Consider the following 22776-nt stretch of genomic DNA (forward strand, 5'->3'; position numbering starts at 1 on the left):
TTTTTTTTCTTTTCTAAAGACAATGGAAGCTGGTGGGCTGACCTAGTAAACAAAGCACAACTGTCAGCATATTTTAATATATTACTCACAAACAAGTAGTCCATAAGCAGCAAAAATAATGGAGTGCAGTGTCCTAAGAACGGAATTTTCTTTTATCTAGTATAGGATACCTAATATAGCATAGAGCACACCATTCCTTTAGGGGCTACTCTGCCAGTCTGTATGTTCTCTATCCAAATTCTTATCTTCTCAGTATCTTTGAGTCTCCTTTAGTTCCAAAGGATTTGGGGAAAATCAGCTGATGTGTTCAAAGTTTTACTGGAGTTAGAAAGCAGAAACCAGACAGGTACATAAAAATTAGTGTTATCCACAAAGAGCAGTTTTCTGAAAAAGTCAAACTATTTATCCCCATGGAATAAAGAGGAGAGCCCTCAAAAAGCTTTGGTCCAAGTCCAGACAGCACATCTCGTTGACAAGTCCTCAAGAACTTGACCCAGGAAGATTTCATTATTCCCATTTTATAAATGAGAAAATAGAAAGAATAAACAGGCTGTTGTGGTGTAACCCAGCAGGCAGCTCAGCAGCATGCAGATGTTTGCTTGCTTCTCCCCAGGGGGGTCGGGGAGAGGATTGGAAAAAAAGTAAAACTCATGACAGTTTAGTAGGACAGAAAAAGAAGGGATAGTAAAAATAATAACAGCAAGAGAATATACAAAACAAGTGATGCACAATGCAATTGCTCACCACTCACTGACCGATGCCCATCCCATCCCCGAGCAGCAGCAGCTGCATGCAAGTACATGAATCCAAAGTGTTCTGCTGCATTTCTCACTGAAATAGAAATCTATGGTCTTGTTACCTTATCTTCTGATAAGAAGACCTGTAGTCAAGGGGAAGGAGAATACATGTTATCTTGTCCTATATAAACCCATCTACCTAGGTTGCCATGCTATATGGACTTTAGAGTGTAACCTATTTGCATTGATTGCTGTTGCATTGCATATACCAGCTACTGAAGATTAAGAAAGCTCCTTTTCCACTGTCAATTTTTATTCAGGAGAAAAAAAAAAAAAATCAAACCAACTGAAAAGCAAACCAAATTTTAATTCTCTGAATCAGAATCTGTGAACTCAGGGTCAAATATCAAGAGTTGGCAGCTTCGTCTAGAGCTGAGGTGTGAACACCAGCAGAAGCCACAAGGCAGGGGCATTCACAGCAACTCACTACCGCTTGGTGTGACCCGTGGGGCACCAACTCCTCCAGAAAAGTCTCAAGACAGAGTGTATGCACCCACATATACATTGTGTGTGCTGAGGACTGACACCACAACCCAACTACGGGAAGTTCTGCAAGGAGTCCTCTGAAGGAACCCCATCCTTCCCTCCCTGACTGCCATTCCCAACCCCTACCACGGTTCACCAGCCTCTGACTTACACCGGCACAACTGCGGGGCCGTGCTGTGAACCCAAACAGGGGATGGTTCCAGCTTAAAAATCGACCCCAGAAATAAATGTATGTATGTACTTAACTCACAGCATGACCTCCCAAACTATTGTTCTGGCCTAACCGAGGGGCGGAGTGGCACAGCGTGGTGGGAACAGGAATACCTTATGCCACTATTGTTGACAAACATTTTGGATGGTGAAATTATGGCCTTACAAAGTTTAGGTGCTTAAAGCATTAAGCTCTTAGATTTCTAGTGCCTGTTTGGTCTTAATATATACTCTAAACATTTTCTAATTTGTGTTATACTTTAGACTCAGCAAAGTCTTCTTTATGGCCTTAAGTCAAGGGCTTGATGGTTGAAGGCAAGAGCTCAATGAATACTCCAGATCCTCCTCCTAGTCTCTAAAGGGAGCCTCAAATAAGTTCCACTTTCAATAAAGCAAGGAACAGCAGAAACTTTCCAGGAAAGCTCTGATTGCCTGACATTGATTACACAGGGTCATTAGACAGAGAGGTGGGATACAGGGATACAGGTAAAAAATATATGTATATATATATATATATTCATTCTTGAGAGCTTTAGGAATACCAGCTGGCTTTCTGCAAGCAGCAGTTCAGGAGGCAAAGAGTACATTCAAGGCAGCAAGTGGCTGCCTCAAGACCTCTGCTATAGTTGTGCTGCTCACAGGGGCCAAAAGTCCAATGTAACAAGGTTCTCAAGTTGATTCCCTGCATGAGTTTTAACATACCAATAACATCATCTGTATTTTTCGGTACCTAAATCCCCCTTCCTCTCTGCTTCTTTTCTTCAGCTGAGAATTGACAACAGCAGCACTGGTCTACTTGGGAAGGTCTGGTGGGAATAAGCACAGCTAACAGAATGCATGCAACTCCTTGCATTTGAAACTAGTGGAGGTAGGAAAATGAACACAAAGGACAGTGTTAACATGATGGAAAATATCCATCCACACAGAAAACAGTTTGTGAATATTTATATATGCACACAAAATTGTTAGTCTCAGGTTCAGATCATCAAAACTAAGCCTGTAAACAGAAATCATAGGCAGCTTTTTTCAATATTAGCAGGAGAGCAGTTAAACTATGACTTCCATGTAAAAATTATCATTGCATCTAAAAGAATTACTTAATTCAAACCACCCAAATCCAAAGCGAAATCAGCATTTTTTTTTACATAATAAAGAGATGAAGTATTTAAGTGTGATAAGTTATTTTCCTTAAAGTCCTTATGTCCTTTGGGTATTTAGTGCTGTACAAACAGAATATGATACATGTCCTGGTGCAATTATTTCACAAAACCAGAAAGAGTGGAGCTGCCCAGAGTTAAACATTCTAGGAGAGGAAGTATTTGTCGTCTCACTCCATCCAGTTGTGCTTTTATTGGTAATTTATTTACACATTGTTAGTTGACTCTTACTGAATGCTGGCTTAGAGACTTTGGTGATAGATTAGATAAATTTTGCAAATGGGAATGAAGATTTGTTTGGTGGTTTGCTACACAATTTGTGAGGATGACTGAAGCATCTATTGAAAAGCTACCCAGTGGCAAGGCTGGGAACAAAAGCCCCAACATTCCAGTCCTTGAATTCTCTGCTCTAAGTGGACTTCCTTTATTTTGCTCCCCATAACACTAGTTAAAGGCATTTTTATGACCTTCAACAACCACCAGAACCATTAATCACTGCCCCATGAATGGTCCTATAAAACTATTATTTTTTTGTGTGTGATACACAGACTGTTGAGAAACAGTCAGTGCCTACATATGCATTCAGATGATAGCCTGAAGCCTGCTGGCGTATGGTATAGATGGCTATTACCGCAAAAAGCTTTCCAAGAAATGCTGTATTTTTTTCTACTCTTTAAAACAGCTCCCTCTTCTGGCATACCCTTTCCATACTGTGTCTAAGTACCACTTTTCACTCCTTAGCAATTTTTAACTCTATTTGGTACTCGACAAACCCAGACTTCAGTGTTATGGCACTTACTGTGCAGTATGGCTGTGAAGGCAAGAAGTGGGCAGCTGAAATTACAGTTCTTGGAAAAGTGGCTAATTCCAATCAAGTGTTTAACTAGCGTTATCCATATGTTTATGTTTACTACCTTTTGTGTGCACCCCCCTCCAAAAAATACATAAAGATCCCAATCCACACCTGGACAAGAAGTTTGGATGACCAGATTGACTGCAAATCGAGCCAGATTTGCAGACTCAATGAGGCTAGCTGGAACTTCTCAATATCATTCTGTCTGTCCCTCTGGCTCACGTGCAGCGGTCAGCTGGAGACAGTCACTCAGGAACATGTCCAGGTAAAAAGTAATCTTTTTCTGCTTAATGCAGACAGAACAGGTTCTTGATTTTGTTCTTTAAGTTGTTGCTGGAGCTTATTCAGTGACTGTGAGCACAAAGCGTATGCAGCACTAGAACAGGAGCCAGAACCTCAAAGTGCCCTTGCCCAGGAGGTACAAAGTCATCTTTCCTCTTCATCTGCCCGTTCACTGCCAGCAGCATTTCCCTCCCCTCCTGTGCAAATGGTGAACCCTGCCATGCCCTGGTGAGGATGCACTGACTGACATGCAAAGTGGGCAGAGGAGGGAAGTGCCTCCCTTGAATGACTGAATGGTCTCACTCCAAAAGCTGATTTTAAACCAGTAAAAGGCAAAAAGAGCAAAACTGTGGAGTAATCGCGCATTAAGTACCAAGTTTCACATACCAGATTCTGAATTACATAGACGCCAAGGCTGCCAGAAGCTATATGCTGCAACCTAATCCACTAATACTGGGAGTCCTTACAAGATCTTACGCAGTTCTTGCTGACAAATGGTTACAACATACAGATCATACACCAGGAGGCCCATTAAAGCCCATTAATTTTGTTTAATTTAAAGTATATCTTAAAATCCAATTGAAGAGAATTGGAGTAAACATGCTTTACATGGTTTGTAGAGCCAGGAACATTTTTTTTTAAATTATAAGCAAAGCCCTTGGTCTCGGTGGTAACAGTAGCTCCGTTGGTAGACCTCTGAAAAACTATTCATTCCCGTGATTGCTCAGCAGACAGAATGATTAACAACATTACAATAGCAAAGGAAAAAAAACAAACGTTAAAATACAAAGTAATTAAGCCTCAGGGCTATGCGATTAGTTTTAATGCAAAGTATTATTATATACTGAACCTTAATAAACTTTTCTTATGAAAATGTTGAGAGATGATTTTTAAATATCAAAGCAGCACACGAAGACAGCCAAAGTATTGAAGACTTTTCAGAGTCCTTGCAGTACAGTCAAAAATAGAACTTCATAGTCTTTAAAGCTAACAGGAAGTCTCACTTCAAGGGAGAACACATTAAAGACTTGTCATAATCTAGAAAAATTGTACTATTTTCACTACTGAAAAACAGCTAAGTAGTCTTGAAGTGACAGCAGTCTTGTGGAAGTACATGTAGCTACTCCTAAGAGAAGATCAGAATACAAGTCTAAGCCATCTGTTGTGCAGAAAACCATAAGCAATTCTTGACTGGGAGGATTATCTCAGGAGATTAAATCTTTATACTTTGAAGAAAGCATCTGTTTAAAGCCTATAAGGACTTAAACACCACCAAGTCACTACATAAGTTGGTAAAACAATATGATGATCCAATATCCCAGCAGCAATCTGACTGCAAGCAGGCAGATCAAGAAAGTTGGCAAGCACAGGGAATGCTCTGCACGTCTGCCAAAGCAACAAATTCTGAGGTTTCTGTATGTTAATGAACAAAACTTATGTAGCATGCTTTACCACAAAAAAAATATACATACATAGATTATTTGTATTACACATTATCAACCATGAATTAAGCTTCCTGAATACAAGATAGCAGATAACAAAGATGCCTAGTTTACAGCAATGGTAACAAATACGATGCTGGGAATGAAGATATCGCAGTGCACTCCTGCAACAAAACGCAAGAGAAAAACTTTATAAAGATGGAGCTAAACAGCATAGTGGTTTTAAAATCTGCACTGTATTTATTTACAAAGTTAAATGTTTCATAAGTACACAGACACAAATAGACAGATACTCTTTAAACAGTAAAAAAAATATTCCATTACACTCTGTGGATCCTGGTTTCCAATGAACCCAAGCAATGTTAAATATTACTGCAGTAGATTTTATACTTCACTGCTAATTTTACACTAAACAAACACTGCAGAAGGAAAAAATAGACCTTTATAACACAAGAGGAAAAAAATAATTCCCGTCCTTTCCCATAACGCCTACATTTCCAGAAGACTGTGAACCTGATCATGTATACATTTAATTTTACTCTCATTAAGTAAATTTCATTGATTTTAATAGAAAATAATTCATATTAAGAACTGTAAACAAGCACACACATATTATTGACTGAGGATAAGAGGACAAATTGGGCCTTTTACACAGTAATTACTTCAATAAATACATATTCCTATACAGTGGTTTTGCTTACACAAGAAAAATGTTATGAAACAAGAAAGTTCACATTAAACATTTCAACGTATCATTTATTCAAGTAAGTGTACACAGACCACCATATGTAAAAGCATTAGCCTGCTGTTAAATGAGACAACTCCACTGAACGTTCTGCATTTCCACTGCTTCAAGCACGGGGAGCCCTCAGTCCGCAGGAGGCAGGCTTCTGCCTTGTTTGAAGTCAATGGGAATTTTACCACTGGCTTCAGAATATGAGAATATTTTGGAGCCAGCTCTCTCAACCCCTTTCAAAAAATAAGTCAGGGCAGAGAGAAATCCGCCCCATCAGGAAGGAATCTAACAAAATGAGGATATAGGATTTATTCTTAAGTGTCTTGCAATCCCAGCAGAAGCTGAGAATTTTATCATCCTTCTCTTCTATACTTGCCTCCCCCATGCCCTGTTTGGGCTGTACGTAAACAGAATCACACGCATGGATTTCATTAACACCAGAAAGCACGTACCAGGTCAGTAACACGCAGAACAACAAGCCACCCACACTAGCACTAACCACGCTCCGTTAGGCTCACTGAGCACTTGGCTGTGCATGCTTCCCTGTTTGAGGGAGAGCTGCCCTTGTCTGTTTTTTTTTTTTTTTTTCCTTGACCTGTACCAAGCTGTCCTTTTGCCTTTCGTTATTTCATCCCATAAGGGATCTCAGCCCGGGATACATGCCTTTCAAGTGTACTTACTGCTCAGGAAGAGGAATCACGCATACACACATGCAAGATAATTGTCTCTGCCTGAAAAAGTCCTACAGAATCCTATGAAACAATGCAACTAGTATCTTCAACCAACTCCAGGTGAGGAAAAAGCAGGAAAAAATGAGGAACCAGAAGAATAAACAGCACTACCACATGGGTTAACCAACAGAAGCATCCTCCAGAACAACAGTGTAATCTTGGCCAAAACGTTCACCATAATGCTCAAAATCCCTTGAGGAGATTTACAAATCAAGTAACTTACAAGTCAGCTTAAATGTTCTGCCTCCTTTGGTGGCTTTTCAGAGCTCTTTCTTCAGTGACGTTCGGGTCACCCAGTTCATATCCCAGAATGAACCGCATGTGGCAGGTATGTATGCAGGAGTGAAAGTATACACAGAAAGCTTTGGACATTTCAGATGTTTGGGTAATGCCTCAAAAAATCAGTTTTTAAATGCATTTCACAGTATTTGGTGTGGTTTTCTCTTGTTGGGACTTCTTAAGGCCAGCTTCTGGATGTACAAATCTCTTTTCTTTAGAAGAGCTTTTTGCTCTCAGTGGGGCTGTACCCTTGGAAACACCAGACAGCAAGAAACTAATCAGAATCAAAATATAATCTGTTCAGGAACTAAAGCAGGAGGTCAACAGGAACCCCGAAGGAAAGTATAACGGAAATGGCTGATATGGCAAGACAAATCAAGAGCAAAACGGAAATAAGCAAAAAATGCACAGGATTTGTAAGAAAGGGTAGCGGTGTTGAGCAGCAACCATAATCCAAGTCAGAATTCAAATCATTTTGCCATTCTTCAACATTTAAACACTTGGCTTTGAAAATCTTAACATCTGACGAAGGATTATTTTTGGATTTCTCTCTCAGTAGACTTAGATGTACACAGATCTTTGCATTCCTCAATATCAGTATTTGTTAATAAAATAAAATTCTGGTATCAGCATAAGATGTAAGGATTGATGTGGTTAAGTCAAAAATATTAAATTATCACCTCTAAAGAAATAAATACCTACTTAATGTAAAACTAGTAAAAGAAGAGTTATGACAACTTGGTTGTTTTTTGCTTATTTTACAATTGTTAGAACAGATAAGCACCGTAAGTGAAACACCATATCCACAATGGCATCACTCATCTTTTAGATTCTTCCTGTAAAAAGTTAATTGCTTTTATGCAAGCAAAAACGATCTGTTCTTAACAGGACATAACACTTAGCACTTCACAGTGACTTCAGTTATTCAGCAGAGGGAAATGCTGAGAGGCACTGGGTACTGTGAGGCACTGGGTACTGTAGTTGGTTACTGTCTGCCAGAAACCACTCTCACCATCATCAGTTATTTCCTAAGCCAGCTTTTTTTGCAGCGTGGCAGTTGTTGTTGTTACATTTTTTGTTTTCTCAGCGAGAGAACTTCCAGCGTGTTAGCAACGTAATTTTGAAATAAGAGCAAAAACATTAATCAACTGCTCACAAAAGCTGGCACATCACTACAGAAGCACTCTAAATGTTTATTTCAGGTTACTTACCGGGTTAATATAAAATGTTATTAAGAAGTCCTCATACAAGTGTCCCACAAGAATTAAGATCCAGGTAGCCCTGCCACTACATTTTCCTGTGATGAATATAGAGCCTATAAAGCCTGGGTGTCCTGGTGCATTTCAAGCAAAAGAACTTGACATGCCTTGTACAGATGCCTCATTTTGGATGCCAGTACATCTATTTGACACTTGCACTCTTCCTCTACAAACCCTTCTACTGATGTTTGTTAGCTTTACAGGTTTACGCTAGCTACAGGCTTTACCACCAGCCCAAAGTTATGGGCATCACAACCCGAAGACAGACCAAGTCTCCTGAACTTAGGGGAAGGAACACTTAGCTGTTCATTCAGCCTTCCAAAAATGCTAGAAGAGATCAGCAATCAAAGAGCATCAAATCATGCTTGCACCTCTGCAAAACTGTTCAACAATTTGGATCCATACAGATGATCTTTAGGAAAAACTTACACTCTGCATCAGGCTTAAAAATCTGTTCCCATGAAGCAGTAGCAAGATGAAATAATGGGACGTTTATTTCTTCTTTTCAGTTACAGAAAGCATTTAAACTTCACTGTGATGGTGTTAAAAGTTAGGCTATTATTCAGCTACAGGAGGCTAGGACATAAAATCATTGTGCCTGAGAAATGGACGTAAAATATTCTACAATGCTTCCAAAACCTTGTAAAAAATGAAAAATGGGACCTGGGCACACTTCCACCACTAAATAAGGACCAGCCCATAAGCAGCAGAATATACTTGAACAATTAGCACAAGGTTGACATGGCAGTACCACTCTAACACACAAGAAATAAATGGAAAGAGTGATGAAAATATACAACGCTGTCAGCAAACAGCTACCACAGAATAAGTGACATCCTAATTTTTCAGTTTTACCTTAAGGCACTACTACAAATATAGATAACAGTACTAAGCCAGTATAACAAAGGAATTTCACCATTGTAATAACACTGATTTTTAGCCGCATGTATATGACAAATTCCATCATTTATCTAGTAACATTTTTGACATGGAAACTGAATATGCCTATGCCAATTCACCATATTTCCAGACTTAAAAAACAAACAAAAAGACCCTTACCAGGAATAATCATGAATAAGAGCCTAGGGAGATTTTTACTTTCATCTTTTGAGAGGTCTTTCCATGGCCCACATTTTAAAACATGGGTAGCAGCTCCACAACAGTAGATAAATTCTTCATGTAATGGGACTGGCTCTTCTGATGCTGACCTCATGTTTGCTGTAAGACAAAACAAGACACTGTTAGAAAGAGATCAGCAAATATTTATATAGCTTGCTCTCTGTTATTGTACCTTCCCATAGGACAACTGGGGAAAGAAAAAACAATCCACCACCAACAACAAAAAAATACTACCCTCCCAAGCGACTGTCACCTCCAGTAAACAGCGGCCCAATTCAATATTTGATGTTTGAGTAAATTGCAAGAGTTTAAACACACTACCACCCTGCAAGGGAAAGCATCTTTCAGATTTTGACACAAGTATTCAGTGATGAACTGGACAATAATATCTAGTCTACCTTAAAGGCAAATAATTTTAAATTTCTTATTCACAGAGTACAGAGAAAAGATTCAGTTGAAACATATGTGAAGATGAAGAAAAGAAAAAATACCAAACCAAGGAGAAGTACTGCATGAACGCCTTCACAAGTTCTGTGTGCCTCAGTATGGGAACACAGCATCATAAGGAAACGATGACGATGGAAGCCAAAAGGCAAATGGGCTAGTTACTAGACTGCCTTCCAGCAGTAGCTGGGTTCCTCATTTCAAGTCCAGCACAACTAAATTATCTAGAAATTTCCAATGGTTTAGAAGAGGAGTCTCAGTGAAAGCTCATCAAGATTTGAACACTTCAGGCATGTATTTATGCTCCCCTTTACAACTTTTCTTAAATTATTTAGTTATCTGAATGCAGTGATGGGAAATAAAACAGCATGGTACCAAATAAGCACAGCATGTTCATCAGTTCATGTTTTTGTCACACATGAAATGGCTGTGTACTAACAGGGTACCACTTTGGAACTGGCTGATTGACTAAACTCTTGCATCTTCCCTTAAGTAAAAAGGCCTCTTCATCAAGTGACTAGTTACAAATCAAAATGTCTTTGAGATGAACTATGTGCTATCAAATGAAGAGTCAGAAGCCTGTCCTTGTTGGAGTAAGTCTCATATATGCATCACTCAGAACTGAGACCTGTACTCAGTAGGTCAACAGTGCTGTTTGTATCAACTTTGAGGGCTATTTAAGCTCTACAAAACAGTTCCTATCTTAGAAGAACCTCATTTCAGGCTTTTAAAGCAAAATATCTCACTTATATGGAGCTGAAAGGCTTGGTTAAATTATTACAGGAATGACTATGCATTTTTTTTTGCCCGAAATATGACCATCTGTAATGGAAAAAGCTGTCTGACTTAATTCTTCACAATTTAATCAAATTGTTATTCGAATCTTTTTTTTGTCTTTCTGTGTGATTAAGTCTAACTTTTGGGGCGTACTAGGTAATGACATTAAAGTTGACAAAAATATAAATGCTTCTGGAGGGAAGAAAGTGTTGTTTAGTACTTTCAGTTACAGCACTATTCTCTGAAGTCGTGTCGTTCCCCCCGCCCCCGTCCACTTCCCCACAAAAAAACTCTTTTAATGCCAAAGGAGAAAATTTTACTACTTTATTTACTGCATTACCATTTCTAGCTTACAGTGATGGGAAGGAAAGTAATTGAATACTTTCAAACATTAATAATAAGGAATAATTTGCGGTATGTAATTCCTGCTTTTCATTTTTTAACTACTCAAAACTCAAAGACACCAAGAGCATCTCTGACAGAGAAACCCAGTTACATCAACAACCACTGTAAAATTCTAGCTTGTCATCCATTTTCTGAGGTCTTTATAATTCAAGAAGCCTTATCCAAAACCCTTATCCAAAAAAGTAAGTTTCACACAAAGTTTCTAATTGCAAACCAATAAAAAAAAACAGTTTGTCAAGTTTCATTTTGAACTGATTTTACTGAGCAACTCCAAAGGGAAATCCCACTGGCAATTCTTCATTCTCGTGTAGCATCTGCAATATAAGGTCATAAACTGAAAAATGAAAAAGGAAGGCCAGCAACACATTTTTGACTGAAATGGTAGACTTTTCAGGTTCACATCAATTTCTGTAGTAGCTTTACTCCTTTTTAACATAACTTCCAATTTCTACTATGCACAGCACTGCAGTATGTGAAAATAAGACTGTGCACTAAAAAAAAAAGTTTTCTGAAAAACTGCCCACGTAAGACAATTCCAAAAGGTTCCCTAGTACTCACTTTGTAAAAGCTTAAGGATTTTTTATTTTATTATTCATTGCTGAGTTTTTCATTTAGAATCTTATGGTCTGTAGTAATATAGATGGACTGAAGAGAAAAACACAAAAGGAACTGGATATACTTCTACGATGCTACTTAGACCTGTTTTAAGAGAAAATTAATAATATTCCCAAATATCTATAGTTCTTTGTTCTTCATAAAAGCAGTTTTCAAGAACAATGCTTCCATTATAGACATCTATCTTTGGAATTAATTGCCTGTATCTCCCATAGAAATATTTAAGACAGTCCATCAATCTCCAGATGCATTTAATGGATGGGTTTTGAGATGAGGTTCCTATCAGCTCAGCCAGCTGGCAGAGGGCACAGTTCGTGCCACTGCTATAGGCAAGCTAAGGAGAACTCAGAACCACAGACTTGACCTGAGGGAGTCTCATGACTTGTTGTGGAAGAGAACAGAGCTAGAGAAAGAGGTGCAACTATGTAGGAAGTCAGACCCATGCAGTATTTTCTCTCATCTCCAACCCCTACCCATACACTCTTAAGTGTACATGGAAAAGTATTATAAGAAGGACAGTTTCTGTCAACAATATTTATCTAGTTGGAAAGACATGGCTCAACTTCTGCTAGAATACACAAACATGGCCTTTGACTTGCTGGGTAGGGCTTTAGCTCTTAATTAAGGTGTCTACATGAAAGACAACTCCTCTTACACGATACAGAGATCTAGGCTACGGCAGAGGGACTGACTGGTGAATCATGGGACCAGCCACTAGGTTTCTACCTCCAGATGAAGCAAATCACCCTGTAGCCATCAAAGCCTATCATGAGAACTTAAGACACTTCTGCAATACTTAAAGACACTTATAAACAAACATGTATATTTAGGTGTCATACCACTGGACTACACCTACTGCCTACCATCTACCACAACTACTGCTATCAGATGAGAATATTTGGAAACAAGGTTATCCACTAGGAATAGATTACTTCTGCCATACAACTAGATCTCTTCACATTCATCCTTGTGTTGCTGGTGACTCTCAATCAAAATGCTAATAGTAAAAGCAACCTTCCTTTGCATCCACAGTGCTTAATTATTTATGCAACTGTCCTGATAGCATGTTAACTGTTCTACCTTACACAATTACTTGGAATTAAGGTTTTATTTGAAAGATCTCTTGGGAAAAACAACATTTGTGATCTACATTCAAAATACTATTCTATGAAAAACCTATCACAAACTTGGTCTAGCACTGCATAACATAACCAGAGTAAGCTGTTTAAAATTTAGCTTATAAATTACCCAATCTTAAGACAGGACAAACAGGTCACTGTACCTGATCTGAAGAATGATACTTAACTGAGGACTACACTGGTAATCACATGGGCAAAGATAATCATAAAACCACAGAACATCCTGAGTTGGAAGGGACCCACAAGGATCATCAAGTCCAAGTCCTGGCTCAACACATGACCACCCAAAATCAGACCCTATGTCTGAGAGCACTCCTTGAACTCCAGCAGACTTGGTGCTGTGATCACTGCCCTGGGGAACCTGTGCCAGTGCCCGACCACCTTCTGGGTGCCAAATTTTCCTTCACACCCAGCCTGACCCTCCCCTGTCCCAGCCCCATGCCATTCCCTCAGGTCCTGTCGCTGTCCCCAGAGAGCAGAGCTCAGCGCCTGCCCCTCCGCTCCCCTCGTGAGGGAGCTGCAGGCTGCCATGAGGCCTCCCTTAGTCTGCTCTGCTCTGGGCTGAACAAACCAAGGGACTTCAGCCCTCCTCGTACATCTTGCCCTCTAGACTCTTCGCCAGCTCTGCAGCCCTCCTTTGGATGCTCTAATAGTTTTATGTCCTTTTTATATTGTGACACCCAAAACTTCACACAGTACTCAAGCTCAGGCCACATCATCACACAGCAGAGCACGATAATCCCTTCCCTCAACCAGCTAGCAATGCCATGTCTGATGCGCCCCAGGACACTGCTGACCCTCCTGGCTGCCAGGTCACACTGTTGACTCAATTTGCTGTCAACCAAAACCCTCAGATCTCTTTCTGCAGAGCTGCTCTCCAGCCTCTCATCCCCAGGCACGTACTTATAGCTATAGTTGTCCCTTCCCAGGTGTGGAATCCAGGATATGCTCTTGCTGAACTTCATACTGCTGGTGACTGCCTAGCTCTATACTTTGTCCAGACCTCTCTGTGAGGCCTCTCCACCCTCAACAGAGACAACAGATCCTGCCTGCACAGAACAGTGGTGGAATCAAAGTAAAGGAAAAAGGAACAGTGAAGCAAACCTGACTTAAGCTCTTCCACAAAACCATGTAAGATATATCTCAGGGTGCCCAAAAAGCTGGCCAGGGCTGTTTTGAGTCCATTCCCTGTCTTTTTTGATTTATCATAATGACTAGGGGTGGTGCTTGACAACAGCAAAAAGTCAACCATCATGCACATGTTCAAGATGGTGGATGAAGGGTGCTAAGGGCCAGTCAGCCTCATCTCAGTTCTCAGAAAGCTGTCACAAAAAATCCTCCTGAAGTTGTATTCAGACACACAAAAGTGACTGAGAACACCCAGCATGGATTTGGCAAGGGCACAATGTGCCTGAATAACTTCACTGCCTTTTATGAAGGACAAATGACTCGAGGGGAGAAAAGTAGATGTTTAGCTTAACCCACACGACTCAACAAAATCCTACACAACAAAGGAAAACATTAATTTACCAGCCATGTCCCTTGAAGATCAATATTGGAACAATATTGTTCAGTGTCTTCATTAATTATCTGTACAACAGGACAGTAAGCACTCTCAGCAGGTTGGTCCATAATACCAGTCTTGGATAGGGAGAAAGAGACCAACTCAAACTCTCCAGGGCGGTGCTGCTATCCAAATGGACCTTTGCAGGCTAGAAAAACAGCCTAACAGAAACCACATGAAATCCAATGGCCAACAGAAAGTCCTGCACCTTCAGTTGTTCAATAAACCAATGCAGCACAGAAGGGGTGCTCACAGGTGAGAAAGTGGCTTTGCAGAAAAGACACTAATGGACAACAAATTGGACATGAGTCAGCAGCGTGCCCTTGCAAGCATATACAAGGCTGCATTTGCCAGAGTAGCCAGCTGGTTAATTAGTATGATTATATTCCTCTGCTTGGCATTGGAGAGAATGCATCTGGAGCACTTTGTCCAGTTTTGGACTCCTCAGTACAAAAAAAGACATTAACATACCAGAGAGAGTCAGACAGGTGACAATCAAGATGATACAGGTGCTAAAGCATGACTCGTGTCTAAAGGACAACGACCAACACTTAAAAATTGCATTTTTCTATTCCACCAAGAAGAGCTTAAGTTGCAATCTAATAACAACCTAGATCAATTTGAAAGATACCTACAAAGCCAGACTTTTCTTTGCAATGGCAGGTGGTAAACCAAGAGGCAACAGTTACAAGTCATGCCTTGATAGATTTGGACAATATGAAAAATTTCTTCACTAGGAAGACAAAGGATGATAAATCTGAGAGGTAGTGGGACCTCTACCGTCGGAAGTTTTTAAGACTCAGCTAGACAAAATAATTTTGGTTTGAATAGAAGGTTGGACCAAATGTTCTCCACAGGTTTCTTTAAACCAACATTTTACTATTCTTAACAGCCCTAAAGTACCAGAAAAGATCAGGGATGAAGTGCTACAAGGATCTCAGCCGATTTTTCTAATACCTCAGCAAAGGCAGCAGTGAGCTTCACGAATACAGCAGATCACAACAACAAAGTATATAGGTCAGAGAAAAGGAATATGATCAGCCATACCAGCTTAAAAACAAGAACACCTTAATTGGTGAACTTATGTGACTGAATTCAATATTGCAATGCGAAAGAGCGACTGGAAAAATAGGACGTGGGTTTGTTCCTGCTGACTGCTAGATGCTAAGGCTCTAACAGTTTCTGCAACACTGTCCCTAGAGCAGAACTGTGCAGACCTGACCCAAGCTCCTTGATTTGCAACTGGAACTTCCATGCTCACAGCAAAGAGCTGGTAGCAGTAGGAACAGACAGACTGACCTGGTAGGAAACCTGCAACAGCGAACGAGGGGTGAAATGCAGAAGGCCTACATCTCAGCAAGGATTTCTTTAGACAAACTACAGACAAACAGAAGATACCAGATTTTCAGTAGAAAAGCTAAAAGCATAGGCCAAAGACTTCGCAAGCTGTTGTGACATCGGTCACAAATCTTGACTCATTCTCTAGAAGAAAAGCAGCAGCAAGTAGCAAATATAACTGAAACATTCTAGCATTTTATTTTACAGTATAATTCTGCCAGTCATATGATGGAAAGGACATGCTAGCCCCTTTCATGCTGAAGCAGTAAGTAAAAAACGTGTTATTTGTGAAAACAAGGGAAACCCTGTGGACATGTCAAATGAAGCAATGTAGTTAAATGAAATAAGCTGGTAAATCCCTACATCTGTACCTCAGACAGTTTAGAACAGTAGGCTGCTTCCATCTAAAACAAGTGAAGTAATTAGGACTTTTATTCAGGGAATCAGTCAATGACCCAGTAATCTGAAGCCCGTGGCTTGTTTTGTTCCTGCGTTGTTCCCCCTTACACCATTTCTTCCTCAGTTAGAAGAATTTCAGTGATGACTGTGCAAAAATGTCTGTGAAATGCATGGAAATGGTGTACAGGCTACAGCTTATTCATGCTTAGCGCTGTAATGATAAAAAAGTTGAAGTGCAGAATGAAAACTAGAACTAGTTTTCATTTCAGAACCTTGTGCAGAGACACTGTACAGGAGAATGTGCACAGACCTGTGTAGGAAGAAGCCTGATTTTAGAACTGGATCTCTAGTATCATCAGAAAACTTGGATGTCATTACAGCTAATAACCTTGCAATTATCACCAAGAAAGCGTATGCTGTCCTGAGGGGTAGGGAAGACAGGAGAAGAACTTCTGGGTATCAATTCTGTACTGGACAAATGGTCCCTTGTAAGCGCCAAAAACTATAAAGCCAACTATTGAGACACTTTTCAGCAAAGCAGGGCAGAAGTCAAGAATCAAAATGTTAGCTTTAAAATGTCCAGATGTGGATTTGAATCAGGAACAGGTAGATCTGTTTGCTGAATGTCTCTGATGAGCTGCAAACAGAAGCGGGGAACTATGCCTGCAAATGATCGCTGGTAGACAATGTTATGATACAGAGCAACTACAACAGAAAAATTGCTTCCCTAACATTAGCCATCAACTGGTCCAAAGAAGGTGCTTTGCACCAATATGACAGTTTTGGGGGGGGGTTAAGAGTCAAGAAATCAGAAAACATTTTCAGATCCTATAATGCTACTACATGTCTACATTGGTCTGATACAAAATTATTTAAAGGAAATCATGGTCAATAAGCCTTGGCAAGTGGATTAGGCAAGCCCACTGGAGCTTCTACCACTCCTTAGATCTCCCTGCAAATTTTCATTTAAAAGAGTTTAACACATACTAGTGACAGAAGAAAAATCAAATGGAATTCTTGTCAATTAACATAAGTAAATGATAAGAGAACTTTGACCACACTCTCTGTCTTGATTTCTTCACTACTCTCAAGAGGAAGAAACAGCTAAAGCTAAAAGGTATAACGGCAATCTTTATGAAAATAGTCACAGCTGGAAGCATCAGTTGTTGGTCCCCAGCACTCTACATAGTAGGTAAGGGGATCTAACATTTCCTTGTAGTTCTGGCAACAAAACACTGATTTTTTTATGTTTAGTCTCTTTCTTCCTTTGTCAATCAAAGACTTCAGTTTGTTTGTGCTAACGCTCTTTTCACAGAGGTATTGAAACCTACAATCATAGAATGGCTTGGGTTGGAAAGGACCTAAAATGTCATCTAATTCCAACCCCCCTGTTATGGGCAGGGACTCCTCCCACCAGACCAGGTTGTCCAAAGCCCCATCCAACCTGGCCTTGGACAATTCCAGGGATGGAGCATCCACAGCTTCTCTGGGCCTGTGCCAAGTGCCTCACCACCCTCAGAGTAAAGAATTTCCTCCTTATATCTAATCTAAACCTACCCTCTTTTAGTTTAATGCTATCACCCCTTGTCCTATCACTCCCCTCCTGACAAGGAGTCCCTCCCCAGATTTCCTGTAGACCCCATTAGGCACTGGAATGCCGCTGTACAGTGTCCCCGGGGCCTTCTCCGGGCTGAACAACCCCAACTCCCTCAGCCTGGATTCATAGGAGAGGTGCTCCAGCCCTTTGATGATCCTTGTGGCCTCCTCTGGACTCATTCTATTACTTCCATGCCCTCCTTGTGCTGGGGGCCGCAGAGCTGAATGCAGGGCTTCAGGTGGGGTCTCACAAGGGCAGAGCAGAGGGGGAACAATCACCTCCCTCGCCCTGCTGGCCATGCATGCTGCTTTTGATGCAGCCCAGGTACAGTTGGCTTTCTGAGCCACGAGTTCATATTGCTGGCTCCTGTTGAGCTTCTAATCCCTCAACACCTCCAAATACCTATGCAAATGGGTATGCTTCTGGTCTAAGGGTTGGGAGAAAAAACTTGCTCACTAAAAAAACATGATGTTCCTTTGATGTTTAATTTCTGCTATCTCTAGGGAAGAGAGAGCTTTACACTTTTTCAAGAGAGAGAAAAAAAAAAAAAAAAACAAACAGGCTAAGTCAAATAAGTATTTGGCTCTGTAAACATGTTTTATGTTCTTATTTTTATTGTATATCAAGCAACTTACAAGAGCCACATTTCTGTTGGACTGCTGCTTAATTCATACAGGTAAGATCAACAATATTCAACAAAAGTAAGCTAGAATTTAAAGTAATGTTAACCTTTATAAGCTTTTAAACCAGAGCACCTAAAATTTAAGATTTTGAAGAAACGCCCATCTTTCAGCAGCATTAATGACAGGCAAAAGCAGCAAAAAGCAGTTGCTACTTCATCTAATGTCAAACAACTCCTTTTTCACCACCTATTAGATTCACTGCTCAAAGGGGAGGTCTGTTCTTTCTTCTTGTTAAGTAAGGCAAAGCTCAAAGAGCATAATGAATACTAGCAAGAAGCAGATATCAAAGCAAAAGAAAACCTAACAAACATACACCAGTCCAATTAGCATCAGGCTGTCCTACATTTGGATTCCCTGATCCTTTGCTGTGCTGTACAGTATGAATCTTTCTGTAGAACTATTCATTTTTTCTCACTTTCTTCCATAGTTTTGCATTAGTTGCTTTCCCTAAGCCTAACACATACTCCTAATTCAAAACACTACTTTTCTCTATTCTTCCTGTTTTATTATTTCAACTTGCACATGTTCTTACATCAACTGTTTATCTCACCTTCAACTGCACTATCTAGCTACTGCTGTTTTCTTGCTTTCTAACAAGGACATAGAGAATTAGTCAAAGTACTGTTTACTTACAATGGATCGACTTACTAGTTTAAACAGCATTTCTCCAGTTTTTCCTCACCTATGTTTGCTCCTTAGCACTTCCTGCCTATGTTTTCTGCAGCAGCTGTACATTCTGAAATTCATTGACTAACCTCATCAGGCTAGGAAGGCACTGCAAGGCTTGACAACAAATAGGCCTTGTGCAGCTCTGGGCAAAGGACAAAGAAAATCAAATAGGAGAATCAATGAACATGAGACATAAGAGACTACAAAGAAGAAAATCAAATAGCCTTGGACGTCCTCCTGAGTTGCTCCAATAACATATTATAGTTGTCTATATTATTATTCTGAGAATCTGAATCTTTCCCAGAAAGATGCAATGGTGAGCTCATCATTCTGCTAACAAAGTAGATGGGACAACAGCTGAACAGTCAGGCTGGAGAACGTGGTGCAGTAGCTGAAAAGTTTGGCCAAGCATCTGTGCTCTGACATTCAGACTGGCAGTTCTAGTAACAGGAGGATCCAAGTTGATTCGGCATGCTGGAAACAGTGATAGCTTGTTCCTCAAAACAAGGAAAATCCCTGAAGCATCACTATTTTGTACAAGGCCCCTGCTACTCCCACTGAAACAGTCCTGCTAACCCATGACAACACATAACTAAGTACAATTACACGTACATACAAAGCATGTGTTCAGAGGTGCAAATATAATCCAGTTATCACCTGGTAATTGTTTTTATTTCCAATTAGTGCTCCAATTTCTTCATAAAGGTAATATTTGGGTGGGTGGATTTCTACAAAAAAAAATCCTATCAACTTGTTTTGTTGTTGTTGTTTTGGTTTCTTTTTTTTAAAAAAAGAGATTTGAGTAAGCAACCTGTCTAAATAAAGGAAAACGGAACAGGCTATAAATGGAGGCAGATGAGACAAGAAAAGGAAAGCAATGAAGGAATAGCATGGCTACCAGCAGCTGCAGGAAGCAAGGATACTGAAGGAAGAAATCCTGCCACACTTGGATTTGCAGCATCTCTGTTGAGACACTGTTCTGGCACATCAGTTACCTAATACATGAAAAAAAGGCACTTACACAATGTACAGCTGCATTAGGAGTTTGTGCAAACCTAGCTAGGTAAACAAACAGTTCTCTCATTCACTGCACTCATCTACATTGTACTCAGGCTAGTATTCCAGGTTTGTTTCAAGCTAAAGACTCAGTTAAATTCAGACCTTTCATATTACACATTTGTTTTCTATTATGAATATTATTTTATCAGAATATCTTGCTTCCCCCAGTGTAACCTGTTTATAAACCTTAGCAAACATCTCAATATTATCAAACTGTAAGCTGGAACCAATTGATTCAAGCTTTTTAATGAAAATTCAGACTGTTAATTACACAGTGGTTTGTCAAGAATAAAAAAGCCATAGTTATGTCACTATTAACAGTGTGCCCAGTCTAAATAAGCAAATATTAACTGTCCTTTATACGTTGCATATCTGTTGTCTTTACAACTGTATGCAAAACAACACTAAAACTTACACCTAATTCTCGGCAAACATAACCTAGATGTTACCCCAAAATAGGGACCTCCCCTTTTTCCAGCCAAGGTACAAACATTATAATAAATCTATTGCCTTTTTGATTACTCATTTACAATTTATCATCATTGCATTTGTAAACTAGATGAAGCACATAAACAGGTAATAATTCATCACTGTCTCTTTGAATTTAAGAAGTAGGAAATATCAAATTAAGTAGCAGGAAGTAAGTTTAAAACCAATGGAGGTTCCTCCTTAGTGGGTATTTGAGCCACAGAACACCTTGACACTGGATATTGTGAACACTAGATATACACGGGGGTGCAAGGCAAGAACAAGTTAATGGATAAGAAATCCACTGTGGAATTTTAAGTCTTCAGTATACCTGTTCCAGAAAGTTCCTGGGTTACACGTTGCTGTAGGCTGAGTGAGGTAAAGAGGAATCACATATGCTTGCCCCTTTCACAAGCACGGGCTCAGGGCATTGTCAAAGATTCTTGAGAGATCGCTGATTTCACCTACTTCCACATAACTCCACAAAGGAAAACAGTAATTGTTAATGTTATGGCTTACCTATATCCATAAATATGTGACTGTTTCCTTCACTAGCATCATAAGCAAGTACCACACAAATACAGGAAATTGCGAGAAGCTTAACTAACACTTGAAAGCCTATAATCCCTGATTCATCCACAATACAAATTCATTTATAGAAACTGCAACAGATCCACGCAGATAGACTCTCAGACCTTAACTGAATACCACAGCATCTCAGAGGGCCTGGAGCATGCTGCACCTTGACGAATGAGGGCCTGCATCATTCAAGCCGTCTGTGTCTTCTGATGGTAAGGCTTTAATACTATACATAAGTTGCAAGAAAATAAGTTGCTTCATCATTTTCACAAATACAGCAAACGAGTTACCAGGAAGAAAGCCGTCAACAACTGCCATGCCTCCACAACACTCCACTATCTTCATTTTCCTTCACCACCTGCTTCTGAACCACCTCCTACGCTGCCTCCTGACCCTGCCACTCGCCCCTGCCCGGCACAAGCAACCCTCTGCTGCAGCACCCACCTTCGAGCCTACGCCTGCGGTCAGTGGTGATGCTCTGGGACCAGACTGATGGAGAAGGGCGTGTACGCCTGCCAGGCTCTCTGTTTTCCCAAACCACGTAAATTACTCTAATAAAAAAAATAGTAATTCTTTCCCCTTAGAAATCTCAGCTTGCTTTATGCTTATAAGCATTTATAATCTTGTTTTCCACATTTATAGGCCAGGGAGTTTTTAATCCTACCTGCTTTGCAACTTGCTGCCTAGATAATGAGCACCAGTCAGCTGCAAGAGATGTTTTGCAGAAACAGGTAGCGAGATATTAAAGGAAAACCCTGCGAACAGCATTATCGCAGTTGTTTTGCAAGACGAGAGACGCAGCTTAGGATTTGAGCCTTTAAGTTTCATCACTAGCCAAGGGCAAAGAAACAAAAATTAAATACAGGGATGAGGTACAAAGCATAGGGATGTGTTACAGCAGCCTTAATGTTACAGGCAGCAGTTACCAACGTTATAGGATGGAACACGGCTAGGGGACCAGCACTATCGTTACATAAGGGCCGGTGCTCACAGCACGGGGGGGTGGGAGGGAGGTCACAGGGACCTTTGTCCCCAAATATCGAGGCTCCACCGCGGGCAGGGCAGGCCCGGCAAGCCGAGCATGGGCCCCCACAAAGGGAGAGGGCACGGGAAGGGATGGGAAGGGAGGGGAGAGATCGCTTGGGCACGTACCTTCCCCTTTGGGGGGTTCCGCGACGCCCAGCATAGCAGCGGCGAAGGACCGGAGGCGCCCCCAGTGTCTGCCGGGGGCGGGCGGCTGCAGGCGGCCAGGGAGCAGCGGAGGGCGGCGGGGCCGCTCCTTCCGCCTGGGGCCGAGCGGGGTGGGCCGGAGGCGGCCACGCTCCTCCTCCCCGCTCCTCCCCGCTCCTCCCCGCCTCGCCCCGCTCCGCCTCGGCCACCGGGGCGAGGTCCCAAGGCGGTGCCGCCTTCCCTGAGCAGCGCCAGGGCTGAGGAGAGGCAGGGCTGGGGTCCCCGAAGGTCCGCCCTCGGGGGGTTGTTGGGGTCGTGGCGTCGCCTCAGAGTTGTAGATTGGGAGCTTGGGTGGAGGGGGAAGAGGTTTGGAAGAGGAAAGTGCGGCAGCCGTGCCCAAAAAAGGTGAAGGAGGGAGGGATACCGGAAGCCTGAACACGTCCCCAAAAATGTTAAACATCAAAACCAGGAAGGTAGAGAAGGGCATAAACCTGGATGCCCAAGCAAGATGTAAAATCA

General features: G+C 41.0%; 1 protein-coding gene across 2 annotated transcripts in view; it reads right to left on the reverse strand.

Annotated features, from left to right (window-relative positions):
* LDAH (lipid droplet associated hydrolase) overlaps positions 1–22419 on the reverse strand; it is a 116419-nt gene extending 94000 nt beyond the window's left edge. The window contains exons 1-3 of one of the 2 annotated variants that reach the window (XM_035320943.1): positions 22240–22390; positions 21532–21638; positions 9292–9450 (exon numbers count right to left, since the gene is read on the reverse strand). In XM_035320943.1, the coding sequence (XP_035176834.1) occupies positions 9292–9445 (154 nt within the window). In that variant the 5' untranslated portion in view covers positions 9446–9450; positions 21532–21638; positions 22240–22390. Of the gene's footprint in view, positions 1–9291; positions 9451–21531; positions 21639–22239 lie in introns of both variants that reach the window. The other variant, XM_035320942.1, reaches the window with a different exon arrangement.
* Positions 22420–22776: the final 357 nt, after the last annotated feature.

Source organism: Oxyura jamaicensis, chromosome 3 (genome assembly GCF_011077185.1).
Source record: "Oxyura jamaicensis isolate SHBP4307 breed ruddy duck chromosome 3, BPBGC_Ojam_1.0, whole genome shotgun sequence".
NCBI lineage: Eukaryota > Metazoa > Chordata > Aves > Anseriformes > Anatidae > Oxyura > Oxyura jamaicensis.